Source organism: Chlamydotis macqueenii, chromosome 3 (genome assembly GCF_036417535.1).
Source record: "Chlamydotis macqueenii isolate bChlMac1 chromosome 3, bChlMac1.mat, whole genome shotgun sequence".
Taxonomy (NCBI): Eukaryota; Metazoa; Chordata; class Aves; order Otidiformes; family Otididae; genus Chlamydotis; species Chlamydotis macqueenii.
Window position 1 is genome coordinate 37,773,863 of NC_141558.1, and position 25,083 is coordinate 37,798,945.

Sequence of the window (25,083 nt, forward strand, 5' to 3'; positions counted from 1 at the left end):
ACAAATTAAAACCAATATTATTCAATAATAAATTAATAAATATTATCCAATAAACAAATTATTCAGTATTATTTCCCACTTTTAGTATTTCACAGCAGTAATTAATTAATTTTATTTCCTTTTAGAATTATATGTTAGAAGTCAAAACAAATCTTTCATTGAAGCAAAATAGGAACATTTCATAAAAGGAGAAATTTTCCTGGAGTCATCTCCAAAAAGACCCATTCTAGAACTAATAAATGAGACTAACCAGTTGCAATTCTGTATCTTTTACTAGAGAGAGCTGAGTCAGTGGAACTGAAGCCAGTGTTTCCAATTCTTTCTGGCAAGTGAAATAAAGAGGCAAAAAAATGAAGTCAGGATCATACTTTGGGAATACCATCATATTTTTCTAATGAATCCCATTCAAGAAAATCTTAATTGAATATTTTAGAGTTACGATAACAATGCAACTAAGCAGGAATGCAATTCACTCGAGTCAACAAAGCATGACCATGCTAATGTATGTAAGAACAATTCAAATACATTGGATTTGACCATTACTCTTATCTTACTCCCCTTGGATTTTATTTTCTGTGCTTTAGTTTTTAACTTCAGAGTCATATTCATGTATTATTAAATTGCTAACAACTGTTGTTTAAAAAGCTTAGCTTTCTGTAGCCCAGTGAATAATCTGGATGAGCAGTCTACCTCCCTAGGGGTATTTTCCTACGCAGAAGGTGGTGTGACCTCCACTCAAGCAGCTTGCACACATAATTGCATTTTTGATTGCCTTTGTTTGTACATGTAATTTGAAAATAATCAGAGGGCTGTAGTGAATTTTGTCTGGAAATTTGACCAATTACATTTGCTTCTTTAATTTTACATCACTCATGTTAGCAAGTGTGTAATGCATTTTTCTGCCATGGGATACTCAAATTAATCAAATAACTTAATTAAATTACGCACTTGACATTCTTATAGATAGCACAGCCTGCGTTATTTGGTCTTCTTTGAAAATGTACATGTATGTATTGTGTGCAATGCTCCCTTTCTGTGTACAGTTATGCCAACACGTGGACAGTGGTTATCCTGTTCTAGGCCTGTGTAACCACACAGCTTGGAAAGTTTGAATAAATTGCTGAATGAACCTCAATGGGGATTAAGTTTATGAGATTTACAGAGGGCAGATGCCCCTTTTCAAAATATTGCTAGCTGTCACGTCCCCATTCAGACCTTCAGCAGGTTCCAGGTAGCAACACAAACACATTAGTCCTAAGCCAACAGTCCTAAGCCACAGTATCCCACTGTGGCAAACTTTGACAGCTAGCAAGCTCTGGTCATGTGCTAAAACCATGCTGAGCCAGCCAGCTTGGGTCTCTCTTTTTTAACTCATCTCCTGTGATTTGACAGATCTTGCAGGAAAAGTACAGAAGAGCTGACTGAAATGCTAACAGCTCTGTAGCTTTGCTTAGCTGCTCTGAGGTTTGTAGAGCCCATCACAGGCTGAAGTAAATGTCTACACACTGTAACACTTTCCCAGAATTGAGAAAAAGGGAAATAAACTTGAACAAGGAGTTACAAACAAACCAAGAAAGGATCTCATTGACTTGGGACCCTCATTCTCTAGAAGAGATTTACATTGTCCTAGAGGACTCCCTTTTATTTTTCTGTTAGCAACTGGGAAGCCTTTCTCCTGGCTGGGTGCTTGTTTAACTTGGAAGGCCAAGGCCATTTTGTTCTCTAGTACGTCTGTAAATTAGGCATATAGTCTTCAGCATGTATTTGCCAAAGTAAATCAAAGGGCCGGGCATTTCCATATGCTTTTTGGCATTCTGTAGTTCTTTCTCTAATCTTTGTGACTGCAGCCAGTGGCTTCCTACTGCTGCTCAGCACTGACTGTCTAAGGGCAGGGAAGTATGAAGTTGATACATGGTAAATGAATTATTTTTTTAAAAAGCTCATATTAGAGATAATTGAAATGTACAACGTCATCAAAGTCAGTTCTGAACAGAGGAATGGAAGAATGCTTTCTGGAAGAACAAAGGTATCTTTTGTGTTCTCAGACAAAACTGCTTCTAGACTAGCTTGAACACCAGTCTTCAAATGGGGATATATTTTTAGATGCAGTTCATGAATTGCTAAAACTGAGATTGTCAAGTGGAAACGCAGAGCTGTTGCTGCAACAGTGTGCTGTCAGTAATTGTGATTAAAACAGAATAGGTATTGGCACAAGCAGAGCAACTGCATCTATTTAAATCTCTTTCAAAACCAGTATGTGGCAACTGAAGTAATGTACATTCACATGTATTTCATTCCATGCTGAAAAAAAATCATTTATTCTTTGTGTTACTATTGCTTACAAAATCTCCATCCTACACCATGACTCCACAGTCATCTGCTGATAGATGTTGTAAATGGGATACAGACAGAAAAGAGACTACAGAGAGGTAATAATATGACAATGGTCTGTGTGCTTGGTTTCTGCCTATCAATAGCCTAAATGTGATAAGTATTCTCTAGGTGTAACAGAAAGGGAAAGCTTTAAGGAAGGATTTGAAGGGGCATCATGAAGTAAAACAGAAGCTTTTTTTGAAGTGAAATGGAGAGCAGAGAGCCAACACCCGAAGCAGGTGGAGCATGATGGTGTTTGTTCAAACACATAATGAGCAGAAAATGCTGGATGATGTTACGGGCAGCGAGAGGAGCTGGCACTGTAATAATGAGCAGCATCTTGATGAAAACTAAATGGGGAAGCACAAGCCACAGATGAAGACAAATAGCTTATGCTTGCTGTGATAGAAAAGCATAACCCAGTAGTAAGAGTCCCACAACTTCTGATAATAATCTGAATGTGCACTAATGTTTGCCTCTGCTGCAAACGAGGTGAGGTTCATACAAATACAAGAGGCAGGCAAACCCCACCTCAGGGAGTTTTGACAAAACATACTGCTAATGAGGATTTGGTAACTGAGTCATGTGCCGTTGTTAGTTTAAAAATCTTGGCTGAGCAGAGGTATGTGGATGGGTGATAACTCTTAAGATGAGTGTCAGTTTTCCATTACAAGTTTGGCCTATAACTTTCCATTTATTTTAGCTTGCATGAAATTAATTCTAAAGTCAATCTTCTCGCATCTGTTTTGCTTTAATACAGTTAAAGTATGCAAGGAGACTTTGGGCTAGAGAGTTAATCAGACGCAAAAACTGTAACGGGTAGAGGACGAGAATCTATGTGGTTATTAAATCTCCACCATCACTTTTCTCTCTTGAGACCCATACAGAGGCTCATGAAGTGAAAAAAAGCCTCTTCTACTACCTTGCTTGGGCTTTGGGTTTGTCTCCCATACCTTATCAGTTGTACCAGCAAGCAGACCAAATAAATCAACAGGGGTGAATATTACATTGGTATCAAATAATCCACAGAGTTGTGGAAGATGCCACCAAAGATGGCTTTTGTAGTATGTTTAATTCAAAGAGTCATGCAAAATGAAAAGTGTGGATATGCTAGGATGATAAAGAAACAAATACACTACTGCTGATTTGATGATACCTCTGAAAGTACTGGTCTGATACAAACTGCTCCCAAGTATTATTAGTGTCCCGCTCCGCACTGCTTGCATTGCATATTTCATTGCAAGCGTTACAGCTTGAAAACACCTGCTAGAGAGTTTTGAGGCAGGAATGAACAGCAGCAGAACTTTCTCAAAAAAATTCAGCTCATATAATGAACTCCGCTCTTGTTTTTCCAACTACCCTCCAGAATTAACCTCAAATTTACAGCTTTCCCAAGCAACATCTGAAAACAACAACATAAGTATTCTAATTTCTTTCTTCTTTTTTGTCAGGGCAATGAACATATTTTGTTAATTGCCTGCCACAGGGGAAAAATGCATGTTGTAGCTTGCTCCTTCTACCCTTTGTCACAACACTGCTCCTCTGAGAAAGATCCTGGTAAGCCTCCTGGTGACTGCAGGAGGATGCACCTGGCCTGAACCGAGGGGTGTAATGAGTGACAGTGAAAGAGCATGCATTGGAGGACAGTCTTAAGACATGTCTTTACTAAGATAAAGGTAAAATTCAGGTTAGGCTTTTTTTTTTAAAAAAACCAAACAAACAACTAAATCACCCCTCAATATCTATTCATGTTCATCTATGGATTCCCTTTGAGGACACTTCTGCCTGAAACCTTTTGAGAACAAGACGAGACCTCCAGAAATCCTTAGGGAACAGCACAGCCAGAACGACAGACAGGAGACATGGTTCTAGGCAAGTACTACTGCAGAAGTTGATACTGAGAAAGCACAAAGGGGAGTCTGATCAGGGCGAAGCATTTCTGCCTTCCCTGTCCTTGTTGAACTATTCACTGAGTTGTTAGCATGTGGAAATGATTGCAGCAGCAAGCTGAAAACCTACAGACAGCTTTAAAACTATTAGAAATATGCAGAGTTTTTTAGGGCCAAGGACAGCCAGGAGTATTTACTTCCATCTCCCGCATAGTTATCACCCACAAAAAAGATCTCCCATTACTTCAGCTGCAGCTGTACATCCCCTCCATTCCCAGTGTGACTGAGTCCTGCTTAACACAGCAGAGGTTAGTGAGCATGTACAAAGAGAAGACTCTGGAGAGAGCTACGTGGGGTGCAAAAGAGAAGATGGAAGATTGCATTAAAAACGTGTCCTGGATGTTGGATGTGGCTGGATGGGTTGGACTAGACGACCTTTAAAGGTCCCTTCCAACCCAAACTATTCTACGATTCTATGTTGTTTGGCTCTAGTTTCTCCTGCCAGCTTCAGAGACCCAAAGCTAATGTACGCCTAACGCGCTCTGGATAGCAACAAGGCATACTTGGCAACCCCGAGGCTGTGTTCACCGTGGGTTTTGGCAATGAATATAATGTTGTTTTCCTAGTCTGCAGATAGTAATTATGGCTCTGAGAGGTATAAAACGCCTGAGCTCATTTCAGTAGAATATTAAGTTTGAAGTCTAAAGTGAAACCTTAGAAATTTCAACATTACTAGCTATTACATCATTAATAATTTTAGCAGAAACATCTAGTTATTTTGGGGCTGTGAACAGAATCTTATAACGGTATTACCAGGACTTCTTCAGATCTGACTTCATATCTACAGTTTACTAAGAATAAACAAAAATATTTACCTTTTGGTGCAATATTACTCTGGAATGTGGTGAAGTAAATGGTTATTTTAAGGCGTGGGTTTTCCCTCAGGTTTGTATTCAATTTATAAGTCATGCAGCTATAGCTGAAAAATTAATCTTGTACTCTTCTGGGCATGTTTGCTATGGCAGTAAATGATTTATGGTCACCTTCAGTTAACACTGACAATAAAGGCAATATTCCTTACTCCCCATGGATCAAGGCCAACTTCCCCCTCTTTTTTTTTGAGCTCTCAAAAATGCAGTTCCTGTTTCTGCACCTTTTCCTACTTTGTCCATACTTCTAGAGGAAGATTACCTTCAATATTCTGTTTGGAAGTACCACAGGCACTCAGTTTTACGCTGAATATCACATTTTCTCTGGTAACATATTGCTGTTAATTCCTCTAATTTCTCAGACTTTTAAAAATGTACATTTCACTACCACTGACCCTCTGCTGATTTGAACAGTGAGATTAGGCACCATGTCCTTCGCCAGTTCATCTTCCCCTCGAATCTCTTTCCCCTCTGTTGGGCCAATCAGGCTGATGGTAGCTAAAATCTTATTTTATCTAACACATCAACATCACTCTATTAACTTTCCTCTGTGGTATGCTGTTTCCATTATAGGAATTTAGAGGCTTGGGGAGGGAATGAATATTTAGCTTTAGCCAGGCAAAGTCAGGTTTTTTTCCAAAGCTTCTCAGCCTCTCTAGTCGTACACGTCTTTTCTCCTCACATCAAAATGTCATTTGTCCATCTCATAGTATGCTGTATTACCATCTACAGTTCACTGATTTTCCAGTAAAGCTGTTGACGTGCTGAGCGCAATGGGAACACCAGTTGGAGGAAACCATTTCCTTCAAAGTAGTATGCTCACTAAAATAGTGTCAGTTTTATTTTTCCTTAACCATACCTGCCTGCAACCTGCCAACACATTGCATGTATAAAAATATTTGCCATCTGACACATATCCAGAAGTACTTCTCTGTGTGGAAATTTTCCTTGAGGAAAATGTTCACTCTGTATATATGTATATAATCTTCATGATGGTACACATCATGTAAGAATTGTAGATTTTGCTCTTCTAGCAATGATGAGTGAACAACCGACTCTGCTTTTCTAGTAAATGTATCAATGTCAGAACAACGAGCCCATCCAGCTTCATTGTCAGCTGCTGTTCCAGAGGGAGGAAAAAATGAGGAGAGGCAGGAGTTGGGTGGTGGCTGGGCTCTTCACTCACTTCCATTCTGCGCAGTTAGAAGAGCTCCTCCCCTATGGGTCATATGCTTAGACATACCCATGTTTATTTTTCCTTGCTGCCTCACTGAAGAAAGCATCCTCTTGATTTGACCACGAGCTTGGCATAGTTTTAACTCAGAAATGGGACTTCATCTGTTTGTACTATCACAAAGTATTTTTTTCTAGTCTATTATTTACCCATGTATTTTCATAGACTCATACTGTGAAAATCAGGTCACAACTAGATGCCCTGCTCCCGCCTTTTTTTGTCATATGTAAGTTCTTGTATTGACAACATTGCAGTCATTGCCGATATCCTTGTTTCTGGCACCACACTTCCTTGTACGTCTATACCGAATATAAAATTAATAACCACCATGCCAGCCTTTACTGTAATAGTTCACTGCTCTATGCAGAATCCTCCTGAGCTAGCGATGCTGTTGTCATCCTCATTGTCCTCACTGTGCACCCTCTTAAAAAATCATGCAATTTATTTCAGTTCTTGGATCTTTTCCAAGTCCTCAAAGCCAGGGTCTCTAACAGAGGTCTGTCTCATTCAGTGTTTTAGTCTAACCGGTCAGCATTTTGTCACAGGAACCTCTGAACAGCACAATAACCAACCCCAACTGGTCCACAAAACAAAAGGGCTTCTGTGGCAACTTGTTGCCACAAGACGAGACACTACCATGGAGACCATTCTTGCTCCTGTAAGAAAGATCCATTGTATTTCACATCCCTTTGTTCTGAAAGCAGTAGGAATTATCTCACGTCCATTCATCATGAGCCAATGAGTTATCCCAAGTTTAGCGTCTGGTGACTGGAAAAGTGTTAAAGCTCATAAAAAATCATCTTCCTAGGACAACAAAAGTAGAAAGGACCTGAAACTTATGATATCAGCTGAGCTGGAAGAGTATCCAGATGCAGCTTGAGAATTAAAATGTGAAGGAAAGGGAGCTACCTGCACTATCCAAGTAATGGCTAGTTTTGGAATAAAGTACATGTGTACGCATATACGTGAATAAGGACTGAAGAGAAGAAAGGAAGAGATTAAAGCTGACTACTTGTGGGGTATAGCTAGGGGCTATGCATTGAGCTTTTAATTTGGTTATAGGCATTTGTATTCTTTTTTACATCTGTGAACCTTGTTTTGGTTTCCCTTAGTTGTATCTGCCTGTTTTCTCTTCCTGTAAGGCATATGTGAAAGAGTATTTTGCGAGAAGTTCTATCTACCTGCTAAGGCATAATGCACTACATGGAATACAATTCGGAGATTGCGGACAAGGCACGTTCTTGCTACTATCAAACATTTTTCTGTGTGCAAGACCCATAGGAGAGCAGAGTGCACTCCTCCAGCACCATAAGGCCAGATGACATTCCAGGAGCGGCTGCCCAGTCAGTACGTCCACGCTCAGCCTATGTTGCCCAAAGGGAAAGTTGAGGCTCCTTTCTGAAATTTCTACCTGAAAAAAATCTAGGAGAATCTTATTTGGAAACATTTGGTAGCTAATTTCATGGATTATCTACGCTAAGCTAAGAATATTACTGTTCTGTGAATTCACTCAAATCCAGGGTACAAATCTGACAGTAAGAACTTACTTTTTTTCCTTTATTTTATTTGTAGATAAGCAGGAAGCATTTTAATAGAAGTCAGTACATTCTTGATGTTAATGCAGATTTGCTTTTCTTTTTTTCTCTGACACTTTTTAAAAAAAAAATATTTTAGGTATCAGCCTTTCAAAGCTCAGTTTCAAGTAAACGTCTCTCAGTTGGTATATGATGTCAAACTTATTTTTGGAACATGCAAAAATACCAAAAGGGCTCACTAATCTTCTAATGAGATAAAGTTACTTCTGAGGGATAAAATTAGCATGCTGGAACTTCTCCAACAATTATATTTTTACAGCCCTGTAATGTGTATTATACAATGCGTTTCTAAAGAATCAGTACCCTGAAATATATATTCCTCATCTCTTTCGCAAACTATATTTTGAAGACATTTTAAATATGATTTTAAAAAAATCTGAATTTTTACTAAGAATTATCCAAAATGTACAGTCTTATTATTGAAAAAAATAAAATATTAGTAATGAAACAGAATTAAAGAAAAATTATTAAAAATAATTAAAATCCACAAATATAAATTATGCTTATAAATTTATTCTATTTTTTCCTAAAACATTTTTTTTACAAATTTTCACTTATCTTGAGAGCTTTCAATGAGTGTCATCTGAGAACAGATGGAAGTGGGAAAGCAGGAGTCACCTCTATTATTATGAGCCAGTCTTTCAGGTAAAAAAAGAAAGCATAGAAAAAAAAGAAACTACCCAGCCCAGATTCCAAAAGCAGCAGCGAGCAGAGAGATGTAGCAGAAGCACACCAACCCCATCACCCGGAGTTCAATAAACAGAAAGGAACTTCTGCTAGCCTGATTTTATGAAAGATGGGAAACAAAATATAGGACGAAGGGATCAGTTCTTGTAGGGGTGATAGGTTACCAGTAACAATCTGCTGTGCCCTGCACTGTTCAGTGTATTCATAAATGATCTGGAAAAGGGATGAGTAGTCATGTCACAAAGTCTGATGAGGCTATCAAGTTATTTAGGTTAATGAAGATGAGACAGCCTTGAAGTCTACAGTCAAGTTTACGAAAGGGAGTGACTGAGCAATAAAATGGTAGATGTAGTTACATACAGAAAAATGCAAAGTGATGCACAAGGGAGAAAATGGTCCTTACTTCAGCTATGAAAAGGCAGATTCTGATCTGGTCATTACTTCTCAGGAGACAGTCCTGGATTTATGCAAACTGCTCCATGGGAACACCAGCCTGGTGCTCAACAGCTAAAAAAAAAAAAAAAAATAGTACGGAGTGTTAGGAAATCAGTAAAGAACAAAACAAATAATATATTTTTGCTGCCACAGAAATCTGTGTTTCACTTGCATCTTCTCTATAGGTAAAGAATCACAGAAATATTGGTTGAGAGGGACCTCTGCAGGTCACCCAGCCCAGCCTTCCATTTGAAGCAGGACTATCGCCAACACTACATCAGGTCAGCTATGGCTTTGTCTAGCTGAGTGTTGGAAACCACCAAGGACGGCAATTCCACAACCTGTCTGGGCAACTTGTTCCAGTGTTGCATGATGCTTTTGCTGAAGAACTTTTTCCTGATGTCTAAGCTGCAGTTGTCGTCGCCCAACACAGCTGCCTAGTGCAAGTAGGTCTTGCTCCTTGTTTTCTACTTGCCACTGCCAATAAGTGTTTGCCTGCATCATCCTTCAGATGCTGTTCTGATCCCTGCATGTCAGCACTAGGATGGAAACCAGAAACATCTTCCATGTAAAGCACAGCTAACTTAGCGAGGAACCTTCAGGGTGGGAGAGGGACTACAGGCCATATAATAAAGAACTAGTGAGCATCAAAGGTAGCAGTAGTGAGGTTGAAAATACACAAAAGGAGGCAGGCTTTTGCACAACACATGGTTGACCTGTGGAACTTGTCACCACAGCAGATTGTAGATGCTGGAGATCTATCTAGGTTTAAGGGAAGACAGGCAAGCACCTGATGGAGAAATCCAGTGAAGGTTACTAAGGACACAGAAACTACATCTGCTTCAGAAAATCTCTGAGTTTGAAATATTGGTGACCGCGAAAGTGCTGTAGGGGATGATTGCAAGACCTTGCCCTGTATTAATGCAATATGATATTGGTCCAGCAAAGCCCTTCGTCTGACCCAGTATGGAAGCTCTGATGTTCAAGAAATTGCTTGTAAAACTTAACTACCTTACACTAATTTCTGTCTTGCCTTATTAATTAAGCTAGAAATTCTTCAGCTCGTTTTCTCAGGCACATGAACAACTATTATATTACACTTTGGTTTTAAGTTGTACACGCAAACAACAAAACCAGAACTGCAATCAAAATTTACGTTTTGAAGAAACCAACCTTCACCTTTGAAATGAAGCTGCAGGGTGCAATTGCTGGCTTTCCAACCTATTAATATTATTAGTTCCACTAAATTTCAGAAGCTAAGCCTTTTAGAAGGATATGCCTATGATTAAGACAACAAAACTGCACTCTGGAAATCTCAGTCTGATCTGTAGCAGTGCCACAGATTTCCTGCTGGAAACTGGCAAATCAGTGGGCCCTCATCTAGCGTGAGCGGAGTCTGCAGCAGATGAGCTCAGTGAAACTACTCAGGTTAAGCACTTAGCGAACAAGCTTTTTGCATGTCATAGCAGCAGAGTGCTTCAGGGAGGACCTTGTCATAGCGCAAGGGGCTGACCCATGGAGCGGAGACCACCACCCAAAGCTTTCTGCCTTGGGAGGGGAGGCGAAAGGGACATGAGAGAAGGGGAAGGCAGAAAGAGAGGGGTAAAGAGTTCTGAGAAAAAGAAGCAGACACTTCTCAGCTGGCCTCTAATCAGGGCCAGGAGAGTCCCTGAGGAGTGGGTCTGGGGAGGAGCAGGGTGCCCCCGAGAAGCCAGTCTGGGAAGGCCCTTGAGGAGCAGGGCCAGTAGGGTTCCTGAGGAGCAGGGCTGGGGAGGAGCTGGCTCTGAGGAGCCGGCCTGGGAAGGCCCCTAAGCAGAGGAGCCCAGAGGGTCCTTGAGCAGCGGTGCCGCGCCTGCCCTAAGGGGCGAGGGCAGGGAGGCGCGGGCAGGCCGGGGGCTGGGAGAGGGCCGGTCCCCGCAGCCGCAAGCCCCATCCCAGCCCGAGGAGCCGCCCCAGGAGCCAGTGGCCGCTCCCCGCCTTCCCCAGGAGCCCTACGGCGGGTCGGGGCGGAGCGGAGCGGCCCTCCCCGCCTTCCACCGCCGCCCAGCCCCGTGGAGCCCGGCAGCCCCGGCCGCACGCAGGTGGCGCGGTGCGGGGGGTGCGGCGACCTCCCGCCGTTCCCCCCGGGACGCGGTCCCTCGGTCCCTGCTTGTCTCCGCCTTCCCCTCCCGGCCCGGCAGCCTCTCCCGCCCCGTCCCATCCTGTCCCGTCCCGTCCCTGCGCGGATCACCCCGGCTCTCGGCCCCTTCTTCCCTCCCCACCCGAAGAGACACCGCTCCCCTCGGCCCTCCCCCTCCCGGCCTCCTCCCTCTCGCCTCCTTTTTCTTTTTCTTTTTTTTTTTTCTTTTCTTTTTTTTTTTCCTTTTTTCCATCCCCTCCCCCGCCTGGGAAGACCTGGCCGCTCCCCCCCGCCCCGTCCTCAGTAGCCGCGGGCGCTGGGCGGCGGGCGGCGCGGAGCGGAGCGGAGCGGCGCGGCCCGGGGCTGCGGCCGCCTTCCCCTCCCTTCGTCCTGCGGGGTGCCAGGTACGAAACAAACCCTTCCCGACACCGGCCGCGGGGGAAGAGACCTGGTCGGGGCAACGCTGGGAGCTGGGGATGGGGGCTGAGGGCGGCTGCCTGGGGACGGGGACCGGGCAATCCGAGGTAACGTCCGCAAGGTGATCTTTTTTTTTGCGATTTTTTTTTTTTTTAAAAGATAAGGTTGAGCGATGTCAGCACCTCAGGCTTGGTAGCTGAAGGGTTTCGTAGGAAGCTCCTGCCTCTGGAGCCTACCTATTTTTCGGCAGGACTGAACGTGACATCTTTCTCCAGTCCTTTTTTTTTTTTTTTTTTTTTTGAAGCTGGTTTCACAAGGCGGAAGCAAGGGGTACATTTAACGGGGCTTTCTGGGGTTTGTCTCTGTGCTGTGTCTTCTGCGGGGAGCAGGCAAGGAGCCTCTTCACCCTTCACAACAACCTCTCCTTTAATTCTGATTCATCCCCTCAGTATTCGCGCTACCATCCCCGCGCTCTTCTGGAGCGGACACTAATTTCATCCAGATTCGTCACTGCTGGAAGCCGATTTATCTTGGAATGGCAAAAAAAGCCGTGCCAAGGTATTTAACTTGCAGGCTCTGGGGAAAGGGAACTCCTTTGGATCGGAGGTAGGGAAAAGCAGAGCCGCCCGCGAAAAGCGGAACCAGGGGAGTTAAAAACTTCCCCTCCAAAAACCCTCGGCTCCTTCCAGGAAAACCCTCGGCTGTAACACGCCAGTGCGTAGAAGCGGCCGGCAGAAGCGGAGAGGGCAGTGGAAAAGCAGCCATCCCAGCAAAGTTCCCCCGTCCCCCCCGTTCCTCCGCCCGCTGCCCTCCCCGTCCCGTCCTGGGACCCGCTGCCCCGGGGCCGCCCCGGCGGGCAGGGTTCGACCCCCGGAGCCGCTCAACGGCTGGGTCTCGAACCTCTCCACCCACGACTCAGAGGAGCGGGGAGGGTTGAGGGGCTGCCGCGGGGCCGGCGGGGCCCGGGGGTGGCGGGCGGGGGGTGAAGCGGGGCCGGCGTCGGTGCGAGGGCGCCACCCCGCGGCCGCGGAGGAGAGCACACCCGGGGTGGGGGGGTGAGGCCCGGCAGCTGTCCCCGCCGCCCCCCCTCCACGTTCTTTGTTGCCCCCTGCCTCCGTGAGTTCAGCAATGAGCTGTCGCGCCTCCCCCTCTAAAATCAGTTCTTCTTCTCCCTACGGAAGCTGCTTAAATGTTGTAAGAGCCGGGAGCGGCGGTGGGGTTTTCTCCCTCGGCCGGAGCGGAGGGTGGAATCTGTGTACCAATACAGATACTGATACCAAAATTTTTTTACACTGAGGGTGGTGGAACACTGGAACAGGTTGCCCAGAGAGGTGGTGGATGCCCCATCCCTGGAAACATTCAAGGCCAGTTTGGACGGGGCTCTGAGCAACCTGATCTAGTTGGGGATATTCCTGCTCCTTGCAGGGGGGTTGGACTAGGTGACCTTTAAAGGTCCCTCCCAACCCAAACTATTTTATGGTTCTATGAGTCTATACACAGAGTGAGCACAGCCAGAATGAAGGGGTCAGTGGTGGATAAGGTTAGGGTAACAGTTTATTCCAGGGAGCGTGGGATTTCCAAAATTGGTTCTCTGTTTTGCTTTGTCAGAGTAGAACTGTGGATTCCAACTTTCAGGACGTTTCAAGAATAAGGCCAAAAGCAGTTAAAGGAGCTGGTTAGTGTAGCAGCCTCTAGTATTTTATGGTCTGAAAATTGCATCTAAAATTATGCAAGCCTAGTTTGAAACGTGCTGGCTCTCCTACAATAAGAAGCAAGCCCAAGAGCAGAGGCTGCACTGAACAGACCAAGATAAAACGCTGCCAGGTAGTTGGACACAACTTTTTTTCTGTCTGAGCTACACTAACATGAAATTCACTCTGGAGTAGCCTCAAGGGAAACATATTCTACTTCTGCTTGATCACAAGCCTTCCCTTGAACTTTTGAGATGCATTCTTCTGGAGTAAGATAGGTTATACAGACAAAATATTTGAAGGGTATCCTGAAAAGTTAGGACACGGGTAGGTTTTGTCCTGTGAATGCAGAAAGATTGGATCTTGGAAGCAAGAAGTGAGAAGAACTGAAAATGCTTTTACTTGTATACATACACTCAGCATCTGGAATGCCACCAAATCCTCACCATTATCAGCTGGGTTTGGAAACTGGAAACAGAATTTCAACATTGTCATGGGGCTGGAGATCTTTCACTTTCTAGTTTCCATCCTCTCCTGTCTTCTCTGAAGCAATTAATCTTACCATCAAGGCAGAGCTGACTCAAGGCTTCTAATTATGTAAGCCAACCCAGAATTTGTATGGCAAAGGAGCGAAGGAAAGGAGAGGGCAGAGCAGCTTGGGGTTTGGAGGAAGAGTGGAGAACAGTGTGGCAGAAACTGTGAGTAAGATGTTGAGGGTTTTTTCTTGTGTCCAGCTTGTAGCCTTCTCAGGGCCTTTCCTCCTTCCTCTGGAGGCTGTATTCTCTCTCCCCCTGCAAAGGTGTCTTTGCAGCTGTCTACATATTTCCATCCCCATGGTCTGTCTTGAGGAACCTCTGTGTCCCCCCCCTTGCTGGCAACCTGTACTGGGCCATGGCAAGTGCTGACATTTCTGGTGCTTGAAGCTGGCTTTGCTTAAACGGTGGAGATCAGGTTGGTAAACAGCTTAAGTGTATGGGTGTAAATGACAATGCTGCCTAGTAGAATCACTGCTCTGGTCTGTAATGAGAATTACCATTTTCATCAAGTTCCTGGGCTTGGACTTCTTCCAGTTCTACTGAAGTGTTATTAGTTTATTACGAGCAACAAGTAGTTCATTATAAATGATGAAAATCTTGGCTTCCAAGACTGCCTTTGTAAGCACTGAGCACTTGAGTATAGTATTTCAAATGGGAGGCTCCAGTGCATCTATTGAGGGTTGTGTGTTTTGGTTTTTTTTTTTCAGTTTTTAAAGAGTGGCAGAAGGGAGGCATAGTACTCCACCCATTTGCTTGCAGAAAGTCTCTCAATAAAGCAAAGTTACATATGGGTCCAGCTGGGAAAACTTAAGCCATCGCAGTGGAATGACATAATCCCAGGCACCTCTAAAACTTTCTATATGAACTACCAGTTAGTGAAAGAACTTTCCTTAGGGCTTAAAAAAATCAGCTACAGAGAAATATCAAATACCCAGACCCTGAGGAAGAGCTGAGAAAGGGAGGATTATTCTAGGAAAGAACATAGAAAAGGCATTCTCGACCCTGACAGAAGAACTAGGTTTCTTAATATCTTGTATCTGTTGAACAGTTTTATTGGGGCAAACCAAATTAAAACCAGCTTTTCGGCATTAATATCACATTATTCATCATCAAACGATGCTAGTTTGTAACAGGGTGAAAATAAAGAAAAGGAGATACTTCCTACAACGTGTAGTTAAGCTGTGGAACTCCTTGACACAGAACATTCTGGATACAAAATTTTATATGGGTTCACAGAAAGACTGGGCAACTTTATGGAAGAGAAATGTGGTTTCCTCGCACTACAGAAAATACCTCTGGCTTAAAGTCCATGAGGTACAACTGGTTGTAAGCTAAGAGAGTATGAGGGAGGAGGGACACACATAGTTGCCCTATTCTTATGCTCTGCCCTAGGCATCCACATTTGGCCAGTGTCAGAAGCAGGATTTTAGGCGAGGTGGACCTTTGGTCAGGCCAGGAAAGCTATTTTTATGTTCTCATCATAATATTTGTGTTTTTTTAACACCTTATCATTTATCCATAGATCTGTAAAATCATAATTCTTCTTCAAATGTATTACTAATAGAGGAATAACCAAAGCAATACTCTCAAGGTAACTCCATATATAAAAGTTAATGTTTAAATATGTACATTTCTGCTATACCAGTAACCTAGACTGGTATGGCCAACTGGTGTCTCTCTGCAAAATCTTGTGCTTGGGATGACTGTGCTCTGCTTTCAAGACCTTCAGATATTTTTTACTGCAACCGCATACACCCCAGAGCTTAGGCTTCTGAGTCACTGTAATCTCCAGATGTCTCATGAAAGTCCATACATCTTCTCCAAAATCTGAGTTAGCTACTTTAAAGCCAGAGTGGGTATGGGTATGTTTATACTGTATTGTAAAATGTGTTTTATGTATGTCCTAGTAATTAAGCTTCTGGGCAAAGTTGGTGTTCTATGCGGGTGAAGGTGAAAAGCATCAAAAATTAAGCTAAAACAAAGCCTCCCTCTGAATTTGTTGTCAGAAGCAACAAGCTGTGTTTGAACCGTAGTGGTTAGTTAGCTGAAAAGTGGTAATCATTGCCTCTTATGGACAAGAACTATGTCTATATGGTGAAGATGCCTCAAAATTATAGGAGTCGTCCATTATACAGCTTTTAAAGTGACGTTACCACTTCTTTTTCCATGTTGCGCACATACTCCTCTTTCTTTTTCATGCTAGATCTTTAGCTAGCTTGTAGCCATGCTGTTTGACTGCATGGCAGTACTTGTGTTATTCTAAACTAAGCTCAAGAAAAGGAAAGCAGTTATCTTTGCCCTGGTTTACACTGCTATTACAACGTAAACCAGAAAGCTTTACCACATACATATCCTTTAATTGCTTGGCTTTTAAAGTTTAATCATAGGCCCTTTCTTTCTGCACAGCCGAGGTTTCCGTGTAATTGGAGTGATGGATATGAGACTGGTTTCCCGATGCCAGCGGCCAGTAGCTGGTTAACGTCACTGACATCACTGCTGCCAAAGGAGAAAAATGGTCCTTTCAGTAATGTTTTGAGCTCAGAATCAAGACTTCTGGGTTCAGTTTCTGGCTCTGCCACAGACTTCTAACAATTTTACATTCTTTCTGCATATTTCCCAGCTACAGATGGGAATAATACTGCCTTTTGTCTTTCCCATTTAAAGTATTAGCTCTTTGTGTGGTGCATCTAGGTGGGGCTTTCCACATGTGACCATAAGACATAGGCAGCATGGTTCCTGCAGCCCTTGTGGGATCCTGCAGGAAAAAGGCATATGATGAGTCAGAAGACTTGTCCCTCCTACTTGGCTGGGCTTTCCTGCATGTGTATAACCAGGAGACTCCTCTAGACCAGCAGCCTTCTACTGTCCTCACTCACCTGTCTCCTCTAACAACGGATTTTTAAATTCTCTGACATCCTGAGAGAGATTCACTTAATACTCATGAATTGTATTACTCAGAGTGAGTCAAGCAAATGTGCGCATCAACTATATAATTTACTGATTTCCCTTCCCATTTCCTTCCCTCCCCCTTTTAGCTAACTGTGACCCAGCCTGTCCTTTTGTCTTTTCAGAATTGCACTTATAAGCCACACTAAAAAATCAACAATACCATCACCGTCTTCTTCCTCATGTTATAATGGCAGTAATTCTAATTTCAGTTCTTACATAGGAGTCCTTTTTCCAACATATATGCTTTACTTAAGATGTAATTAGAAACATGAGGCTGCTTTTCCCACTTAATTTTGAAGCATCTGGCACTCACCACTACTTGCCTTCTGTATGTCAATGTATATGTTCACAAAATATATAGGAAATGCATAGGAAATGAATGAGATTTTGGTGGCCACAGCACACAGGGCGATACAACGCAGGATCTGCAGGACAGCCGTGCCTTTCAGAGCAGCAGCAGAAGGTGAAAGCATTTAAAATAGGACTTGCCACCTTGTTTAGGTGCCCAAATTGCTCCATCTGTCACATCCAGACAACATCAACCTTGAAAGGGGAAAGGACATCTTCCTAAGTTGGTTCCTTGGGAGAGCAATTAGCAAAGTGCCATTTTCCACAGCAGGCAGATTCACAGGTCCTAGCTGGGTGGGTGATGCAGAACCATTAGTGACTTTTAGGTCACCTAAACCTGCTAATTTTTGGCCATTATATTAAAGAGCACAATTGGCCTAGTTTCCTAAGAGTTCCTAAGTCTCATTAGTGTAGTCTGTCTGTCCATCTCTGCCTGGATCCCTACTTTTGAGTATGACTTTTGAATACATTGGTGGTTTTCAACCATGTTCTACTTACAACCAGTAGCCATAGAGAAAAGAAGCAGAACCATAAAACATAATTGCATTCCTGCAGGATAAATAAAAACAAGGTGCTGTACAGAGTGGAATGACTCAGACTACTGCCCCATTGAGGGAAAAGCAGGTAAAACTCAGCTGTTTCCATCTTCCAGTAGGTAGCTCAGCATGGATGCTGGCTGACTCGTCTGCGCCCATCTTGCTAGAGACCATTTGAAGTCTCAGAGCCAATACAGGGAATATCTGAGGCATTTCTATTTTGAGCAGAGTGTTAGATTCTATTGCACGGATGTCAGTGCTAATATTGCATGATTATACTTTGAAGATACTAAGATAGCTGTGCATATTTCCAACATGTATTTTCAAATCTCTCTTTCTTGTTTTAGAAAAAAAATAGATAAAATGGAGCACATGTTACTGCTATTCATATTTTTCATACCTATATTGGGTCTCACTAATGGAACAGAAACTGAACAAGATTTTACTTGGCACTTAAAGAAGATTCCCCAGATTGTGAGTGAAAGAACTTTCTCCCTCGACAGCCCTAAATTTGAAGCAAAACCAAAATTAGAGCTGAACAGTGTATGTGGAATTGAATGTCAAAGAAAATTGCCAGTGCCAAGCTTGTCTGACTTGAGGGACCTCTTATCCTATGAGACTGTTTTTGAAAATGGCACACGGACCCTGACTGAAGTGAATGTCCTTGGACTAGTGCTTGACCCAGCTGGAAACACAACCACACAAAGGTCTTCAAGGAAGAAGAGGCAGATATACGGAACGGACAGCAGGTTCAGCATCTATGACAAGCGATTTATCACCAACTTTCCGTTCAACACAGCTGTGAAGATCTCCACCGGCTGTAGTGGCATTCTCATTTCCCCCAAGCACGTGCTGACAGCCGCCCACTGTCTGCACAATGGCAAGGATTATGTTAAGGGCAGCAAAAGACTGAGGGTGGGCCTGATGAAGACAAAATCCAGAGGTGATGGCAGGAAACGCAAAGGTGCTAAAAGAAGTAGGAGGGAAGTTCCTACGGCCCATGAGGATCCTGAAGTTGGCACAGAACTAAGGCGACGATCCAAAGGTGGTGGGAGAAAGCAGAGGAGATCTGGGAGGAAGGAGGGGACCTCAGATGGCATGCCCTCCTTCCAGTGGACCAGGGTGAAGAGTACCCACATCCCAAAAGGCTGGTTTAAGGGTGTCTCTGGGGATGTTGCCCTGGATTATGATTATGCGGTTCTTGAGCTCAAGCGTCCTCACAAAAGGAAATATATGGAGCTGGGAATCAGCCCAACCATCAAAATGATGCCTAGGAGCATGATCCACTTTTCAGGTTTTGACAATGATCGATCTGGGCAGCTGGTCTATAGATTTTGTAGCATTTCTGATGAATCCAATGATCTCTTTTATCAGTATTGTGACGCTGAGCCTGGCTCCACTGGATCTGGTGTCTATCTCCGTCTTAAGGAGCCCAACAAAAAGAAGTGGAAACGCAAGATCATTGCTGTTTACTCAGGCCATCAGTGGGTGGATGTCAATGGTGAACAGCAGGATTATAATGTAGCAGTAAGAATTACTCCTCTCAAATATGCCCAGATTTGCTTCTGGATACACGGGAATGATGAGAATTGCACGCAAGGCTGAAGAGAGCTGAACCTGACTCGCTTAGCACCCGTATTACCACAGAGTGAGAATCTGCTGCAGCTGTTACGGGAAGAACGTCACTCCACGTCAGGATGTTTTTGAACTCAAAGCTCACAAGTAGTGTTATGGTGACTTGAGTAACGCTGAATTGCTGGAGGGTGGGTAGAATCGTCAAACAAAATAATTTTAATTGTAATCGACCCTAGATATGCACTTAAAATCCCAAACTATATTTATATTTCTAATTGTGATAAATTCAAATCATTCACATCAGAAAAAAAAATTATTACACCCGTCTGTCATTTATTTTCCAAGGGATGGATTGAAACTTCTCAAACTGGTATTATTAAACAATATCTATTTTTCCAATAGATTTGCTTTTCTCAGGGTTCTGTTCCAATTCTTCAAATGCAAGTTGTGCATGCAGCACATTGTTGTATGTGCAGAATGATCCAGAGAACTGCATGAGACCAGGACACTATTTTGGCATTCTCTAAAGACCACAGCTCCATGTTGAGAAACTGCGGTCTAGTTCATGCTTGTTAGCTTGGAAAACTTCCTTCTCTGGTTGCTGCAGGAACACTTCCATGGAAATCCCAAATTTCTGTAGCTGAGGGTTAGACCTTAAAGACAAGTTTCGCCTTCATTGGTCAGTAAAAATGGCAAAAAGAAATTAGTGAGCCTAGAAGTTTCCATGTTTGGAAGAAGAAGAAATATCAGGACACAATTTAATGCCTTTAAATCTTCTTTGAGAAGCTATGGAAGTCTTAAACATATACATTTACATTCCAATTAGTATTTGAAGAGCTGTGGGTTTAGTTTCTAGTCAAATGTTTAGCTTTACCATTGGGAGAAGTCGCTGACTTCTGAAGAGGCTATCTGACAATCATTTAGAGCTTCACAGATGATAGATTTTTTGGGTGCTAACCGTTTTTGCAGTTTTTATAAATTACTTTTATATGAGTTCAGCTTCATAGATAGTATGTATTAGACTGGGAGTTGGAAAGCAGTATTTTAGTTTGTCTTTATACAGTTTTGCAAAATGTTTAGTTTTAATCATGTCATATTCAGATTCCAGCTGAACATGAGTTACAAGGTTACTCCCAACTAAATTATACCACCTTCTGAATGGTAGAAGAACTATCCTGTACACTATTACAGATATCTTCTTAGGTAGCAGCAGTAGTTAGCAAATGATTTGGTTCAATATGTTTGCTGAAGTATGTATTTAATGAAAACACAAAGTGAGCTTGATCTTTACACACCTTTAAACACAAATCACCTTTTAAAAAATTGTTGTTGATTGCTACACAGGTCTGTATCTTTTATTTTATATCAAGATTTTGAAGCGCACAGAAGCGTTATGGTGCTACGTTTATCTCATAACATAAAATGATACTGTGTATTTCCAGTCATATCCTTTGGATTTCAATACTTTTAAGATTATTTACCACCACAATATGTCATTTTTTTGATCATAAGTTTATGCTGACCAAAATGCATTTTCTTCCTGTGCAGAAGAAAAAAAATATAACAAGATTTTAAAATAGTATTTGCTTGTTGGTATCTTTAAAATATGCTTTTAATGTCTTTTTATTAAATAAGATAATTTTTAATAACCCACATTTTTGTAAATGATTGAAAGTATAAAACCTGGCACTTTGAATGTGCAGGCAACTTTCTTTGTCATATTATTGCCAAAGCACAAAAATTTAACACTTGTTCCTGTACCATAACTCTAATAATATTTCATTAATTGGAAGAGATCTCACTTTAAAATAAACTATTTCTTTCAATGTCAGCCTTTCCAGGGAACACATAACTTTAATTTTTTTTTATTTTGTGTGTTTGTTTGCAAAAACTAATAATAATTTTTAAAGTGTAGAAATTAATATCTAAGATTTTAAGGATAATTATTTTTTATTGTTGTTAACATGTCTATTAAGACATATGGCTTCCCTGACAGTAATTTTAAATCACCAGTATTTAATACTCTTGCGCTATGCAATGGGCCTACAATTTCTTTAGTCGACTCTGTAGCGTTTTTTTCAAGTGCCTTTTTCCATAGTTACTGTGACAAATAAGGTTCCATATTGTTAATCCAATACACGTCAAGCTAGGTCCATGGATTTTGTTGTAATTATCCTCATTGTTGATTTGGGTCCAAAACTGATCAAGGTAAGGTGACTTAGTAAATTCCTTGTTTTGGTGAGTCTTATGTAGGTGTATTCCTTAGGATCAGAAATACAATCTATTTCTTTATTAGTTTGGGAATCAGGGGCAAGGTAAGAATGAAAAATGTTGATGTCAGCTTTCAAATGGTCTTTTTATAATAATCATCTGCTATAAATACCTCAGCCATGACCTGAAGTTCTCATACCAGGCTGATAAGAAATGTTTATCCTCAGAGGATAAATATTAGATGCTCAGTGCCTCATTCTATGGTACGAAGAGATTAAAGAGGCTGGCCAGAGCAATGCAAAAATTAATCAAAACTGCATATATATTCAAGCCTGTGTCTCTGAGTGCACATGTGCAAACACATGCAAATACAGGGGCTTGCAGAGCATGTGCTGTTTTGACTGGGTCAGCGCCTTCAGGCAAGGGAATGTAGGCACAAGAAGATGTGGAAAAAATGTTATTCCTGTTGTATCTGCATGCCAGGCAACATTTCGGTCTGCTGCTTGGCCTAACAGAGAAGGAAATGCTTTACGTAGGCATTGTGACTGCGTACTAGAGGGACTGCTGAAATAGTTCCTAAATCGAATCCTTACACACAGCCCCAGGAGGTCAATGTCCTGCATAGAGCTCTTGGTACCAGCCACTGCAAATGGGACAAGAATTTCTGAGCCGTGATCATCTCAGATTTCCTTAAAAAACTGCCAGTTGGTATCTAGTTATCAATGAGAAAATATGAGGAGGGAGTGTTCTTAGTAGATTAGATGTGCTGTTGTCTAGGACACCGGCATCAAGGCTGAGTTCCCAGCCCAGAAGGGGACAGAACCCTTGTGATGTTTCCCCAAAGGATTTTTCCCTCTTTCAACTACTGGGCTGTACATCATTTGTTTTCATCTGTACTAATGTTTTTCCATAAGAGTTGCTATAGTAGATCTTGAACTGTATTGCTGGCTTTAGGAAAAAAAAAACCTCAGTCAAATCCCTTTTCTGCTAGAGGACTACTGGCAATTTGTAAAGTTAACAAGTTTTTCCTGGGCCAAAGATAAACCTCATATACAAACAACGCACCCAGACCAGCTTCTGCAAGGCATTTGTGCGTGCATTTAATTTGGGGCTCTGAAACATACAATGTAAGTCAAGGGGATCATCTGCAATGTGAAGACTTAAGTTTAAGTTTGTATTATCTCAAAAAAAGAAAAACACAAAGTTAGGCAGCAAAATTATTTCCGAGGTATAGAGTTCCTGGTGCTTTAAAAATTGCTTTAAAAAAAACCCTCCTTGACTCAGTTTATAATTTACCATCCAAATTTTGCAGATTTATGATTCTGTATGGAGTATGAATCAGCACAGAACATGGCTTCAGTAAAAATAAATAATTCATCTACATGTGGAGGAGAGAAGCAGCTGGGCAGCTCCTCCTGTTCTGCTGATAAGGGATGACCTGGCAGCAAACTGCAATTAATAGAGAAGGAGAGAGCGAGAGAAGTAGGTGGCATGGAAGACCAGGAAGACGGAGGTGGTAGGCAAGGGATAAAGGAAGTGTGAAAAGTAACAGATGAAATGGCTGTGAGGTAGCAGAGGGACCTATTGTAAGAAAGTAGGCAGCTGGTACAGTTGTAACAGCATAAATTAAGATGTGAAAATCACAAGCTACATGAACAATCCCCTTTTGCTATTAAAGGTGAGGCTGTTTTTCCCAGCACCAAGGAAAGGGCTGTGAGAGGGCTCAGGTTCTGGCAGGGGTTTTTGACCCTGATCTACAATCCTTTTCTGGAGTTGTGGGGGTTACGCTTGTCCTCATTTAGGGTCCTTGAGAAGCAACAGAGCCATGTCCTGGCTAAAAGGCTCAGCAGCGTGAACTTCCCAGCACACCAGCTCAGCAACAGTCCAGTGAGTAAAGTGAGTTTATTTCTCTTGAAAGTTTCTCAAACCTGACATTTTGTTGGGATTCCTGTAAAGGCTTATTCCCCATTGGAAAAAAAAATAATATATATATATCTATCTCAGACTTGAAGCATTTAAATGTTGGCTCCGTTTTTTGCATGTACCTACAAATTTTAGCCAATAAATTTTTTTTTCAAATACTTCCTGTTTGTGTTTGGTATCTTTATAGAAATTTAATCAACTGCTTCTAATTTTAAAGTACAGAATATTGCAGATACTTCCATCTACAAATTCCCAGATTAAAGAATTAATGGAGAAAAAAAAAAAAAAGATTTGTTAAATTGAAAGCTTAACACTGCACAATAATCTCAAAGGATTTGGAAGTATATTTGAGTCCCTGTTGCTCTGAGTGTGAGGTAGCATTTAGGTTAAAAACCTCCAGAGGTAGCTTTGATAAGTCTTTAATGTTCTTAACTTTTTGAAGACTGACAGCAAACTTAAAAAAAATGTGGTGTTATAATAATTTTAACTGCACAAAATGACAACTCATTTGGGGAAACAAATGCAAACCTTTGCTATATTAAAATATTACACAATGCACATACCATGTCAATAAATATTTTCTATTGTTTTTCTTTTCCTATATTATGATGTAGTTTGTTGGCTATGGTGGTGTTACACAAACTCCATTCTGTAAACGCTTGTCAGGTTATCAGTGAATCATCCGGGACATGGTATTACAAGATATAATTGTCTCTTTAAATTTGTTCTGGGAAAAAACATCCCTGTCTACTCCTGTCTTCGAGATAATTACTCCATGAGCAAATTTGATGAGTAAAAAAAAATTTGTTCAGCAAGGAAATGACTCACAGGCTGTGCCACAACTTATTAATTCTGAAATAAGTAATTATTTCTGTTTCTGCTATTAGCTATTGTGGAATTTTCTACTCCAGAAAGCTGTTGAAGCAGGCCAAATTAGAAGTGTGTAAAATATTATAATCTTGGTTCAGCTTTATTTTAACTCTGTGCCCTTGAAACTGCCATTGATTTGATCACTGACAGTAAAAGGAGAGATTTTTGGCAAGGATGAGAGCTGCTGGAAATATTTAATGGAAAGTTTAGAAATCACTACAGCAGTGATCAACAGTGTGTCTAATATGAGTAATATTTAACACGGCTCTGGCATGGGCTTCCCCACTAGCTCTGGTGGTCCTTACACAAGGGAAGAGTGAGGGCCACAGGGGAATAAATTGGATCGACAGCTTCGTCACCAGGACCAAAGTCCATTTGGGGTTGGTAACAGGATCTAAATCTTTTCATTGCTGGAGACTCCTTTTTGCCACCTTCTGGGAAAACGTCTTCATGCTCGAGAAACATTTCTCGGCCCCTATCCAGGGAACACAAACAGAGACGCAGGGGTGACAGCTATGTCATCTGTAGGCCACTCCCAAGCCACTGGCAGGGATGTGGTTGCTCCGATAGAAGATTCAAGATGTTCTGTGGGTCTCACAGGGCCATGTGGGCCCTGGAGCACTTGAACCAGCATCCTGGCCAAACACCTCTTCAGCCCTCAAATGTTCTGATACAGCCCACTTCCTTGTGCAGGTATTTTCCTGTTGTACTTCCAGTTCCCATCGTCTTTAACAAATACTTAGAAGGCCTTCAGCAAATAACAGCA

General features: G+C 42.0%; 1 protein-coding gene across 2 annotated transcripts; it reads left to right on the forward strand.

The window, feature by feature from the left end:
- Positions 1–11,544: 11,544 nt before the first annotated feature.
- PRSS35 (serine protease 35) lies at positions 11,545–21,561 on the forward strand. Of its 2 annotated transcripts, none has more exons than XM_086744220.1 (2): positions 11,545–11,665; positions 18,086–21,561. In XM_086744220.1, exon 2 carries the CDS (start codon positions 18,102–18,104, stop codon positions 19,341–19,343), a length of 1,242 nt encoding a protein of 413 aa, XP_086600346.1. In that variant the 5' UTR covers positions 11,545–11,665; positions 18,086–18,101; the 3' UTR covers positions 19,344–21,561. The 2 variants fall into 2 exon arrangements, with proteins under 2 accessions (XP_086600346.1, XP_086600345.1); XM_086744219.1 differs by lacking the exon at positions 11,545–11,665 and adding an exon at positions 12,008–12,236.
- The last annotated feature ends 3,522 nt before the right edge of the window (positions 21,562–25,083 follow it).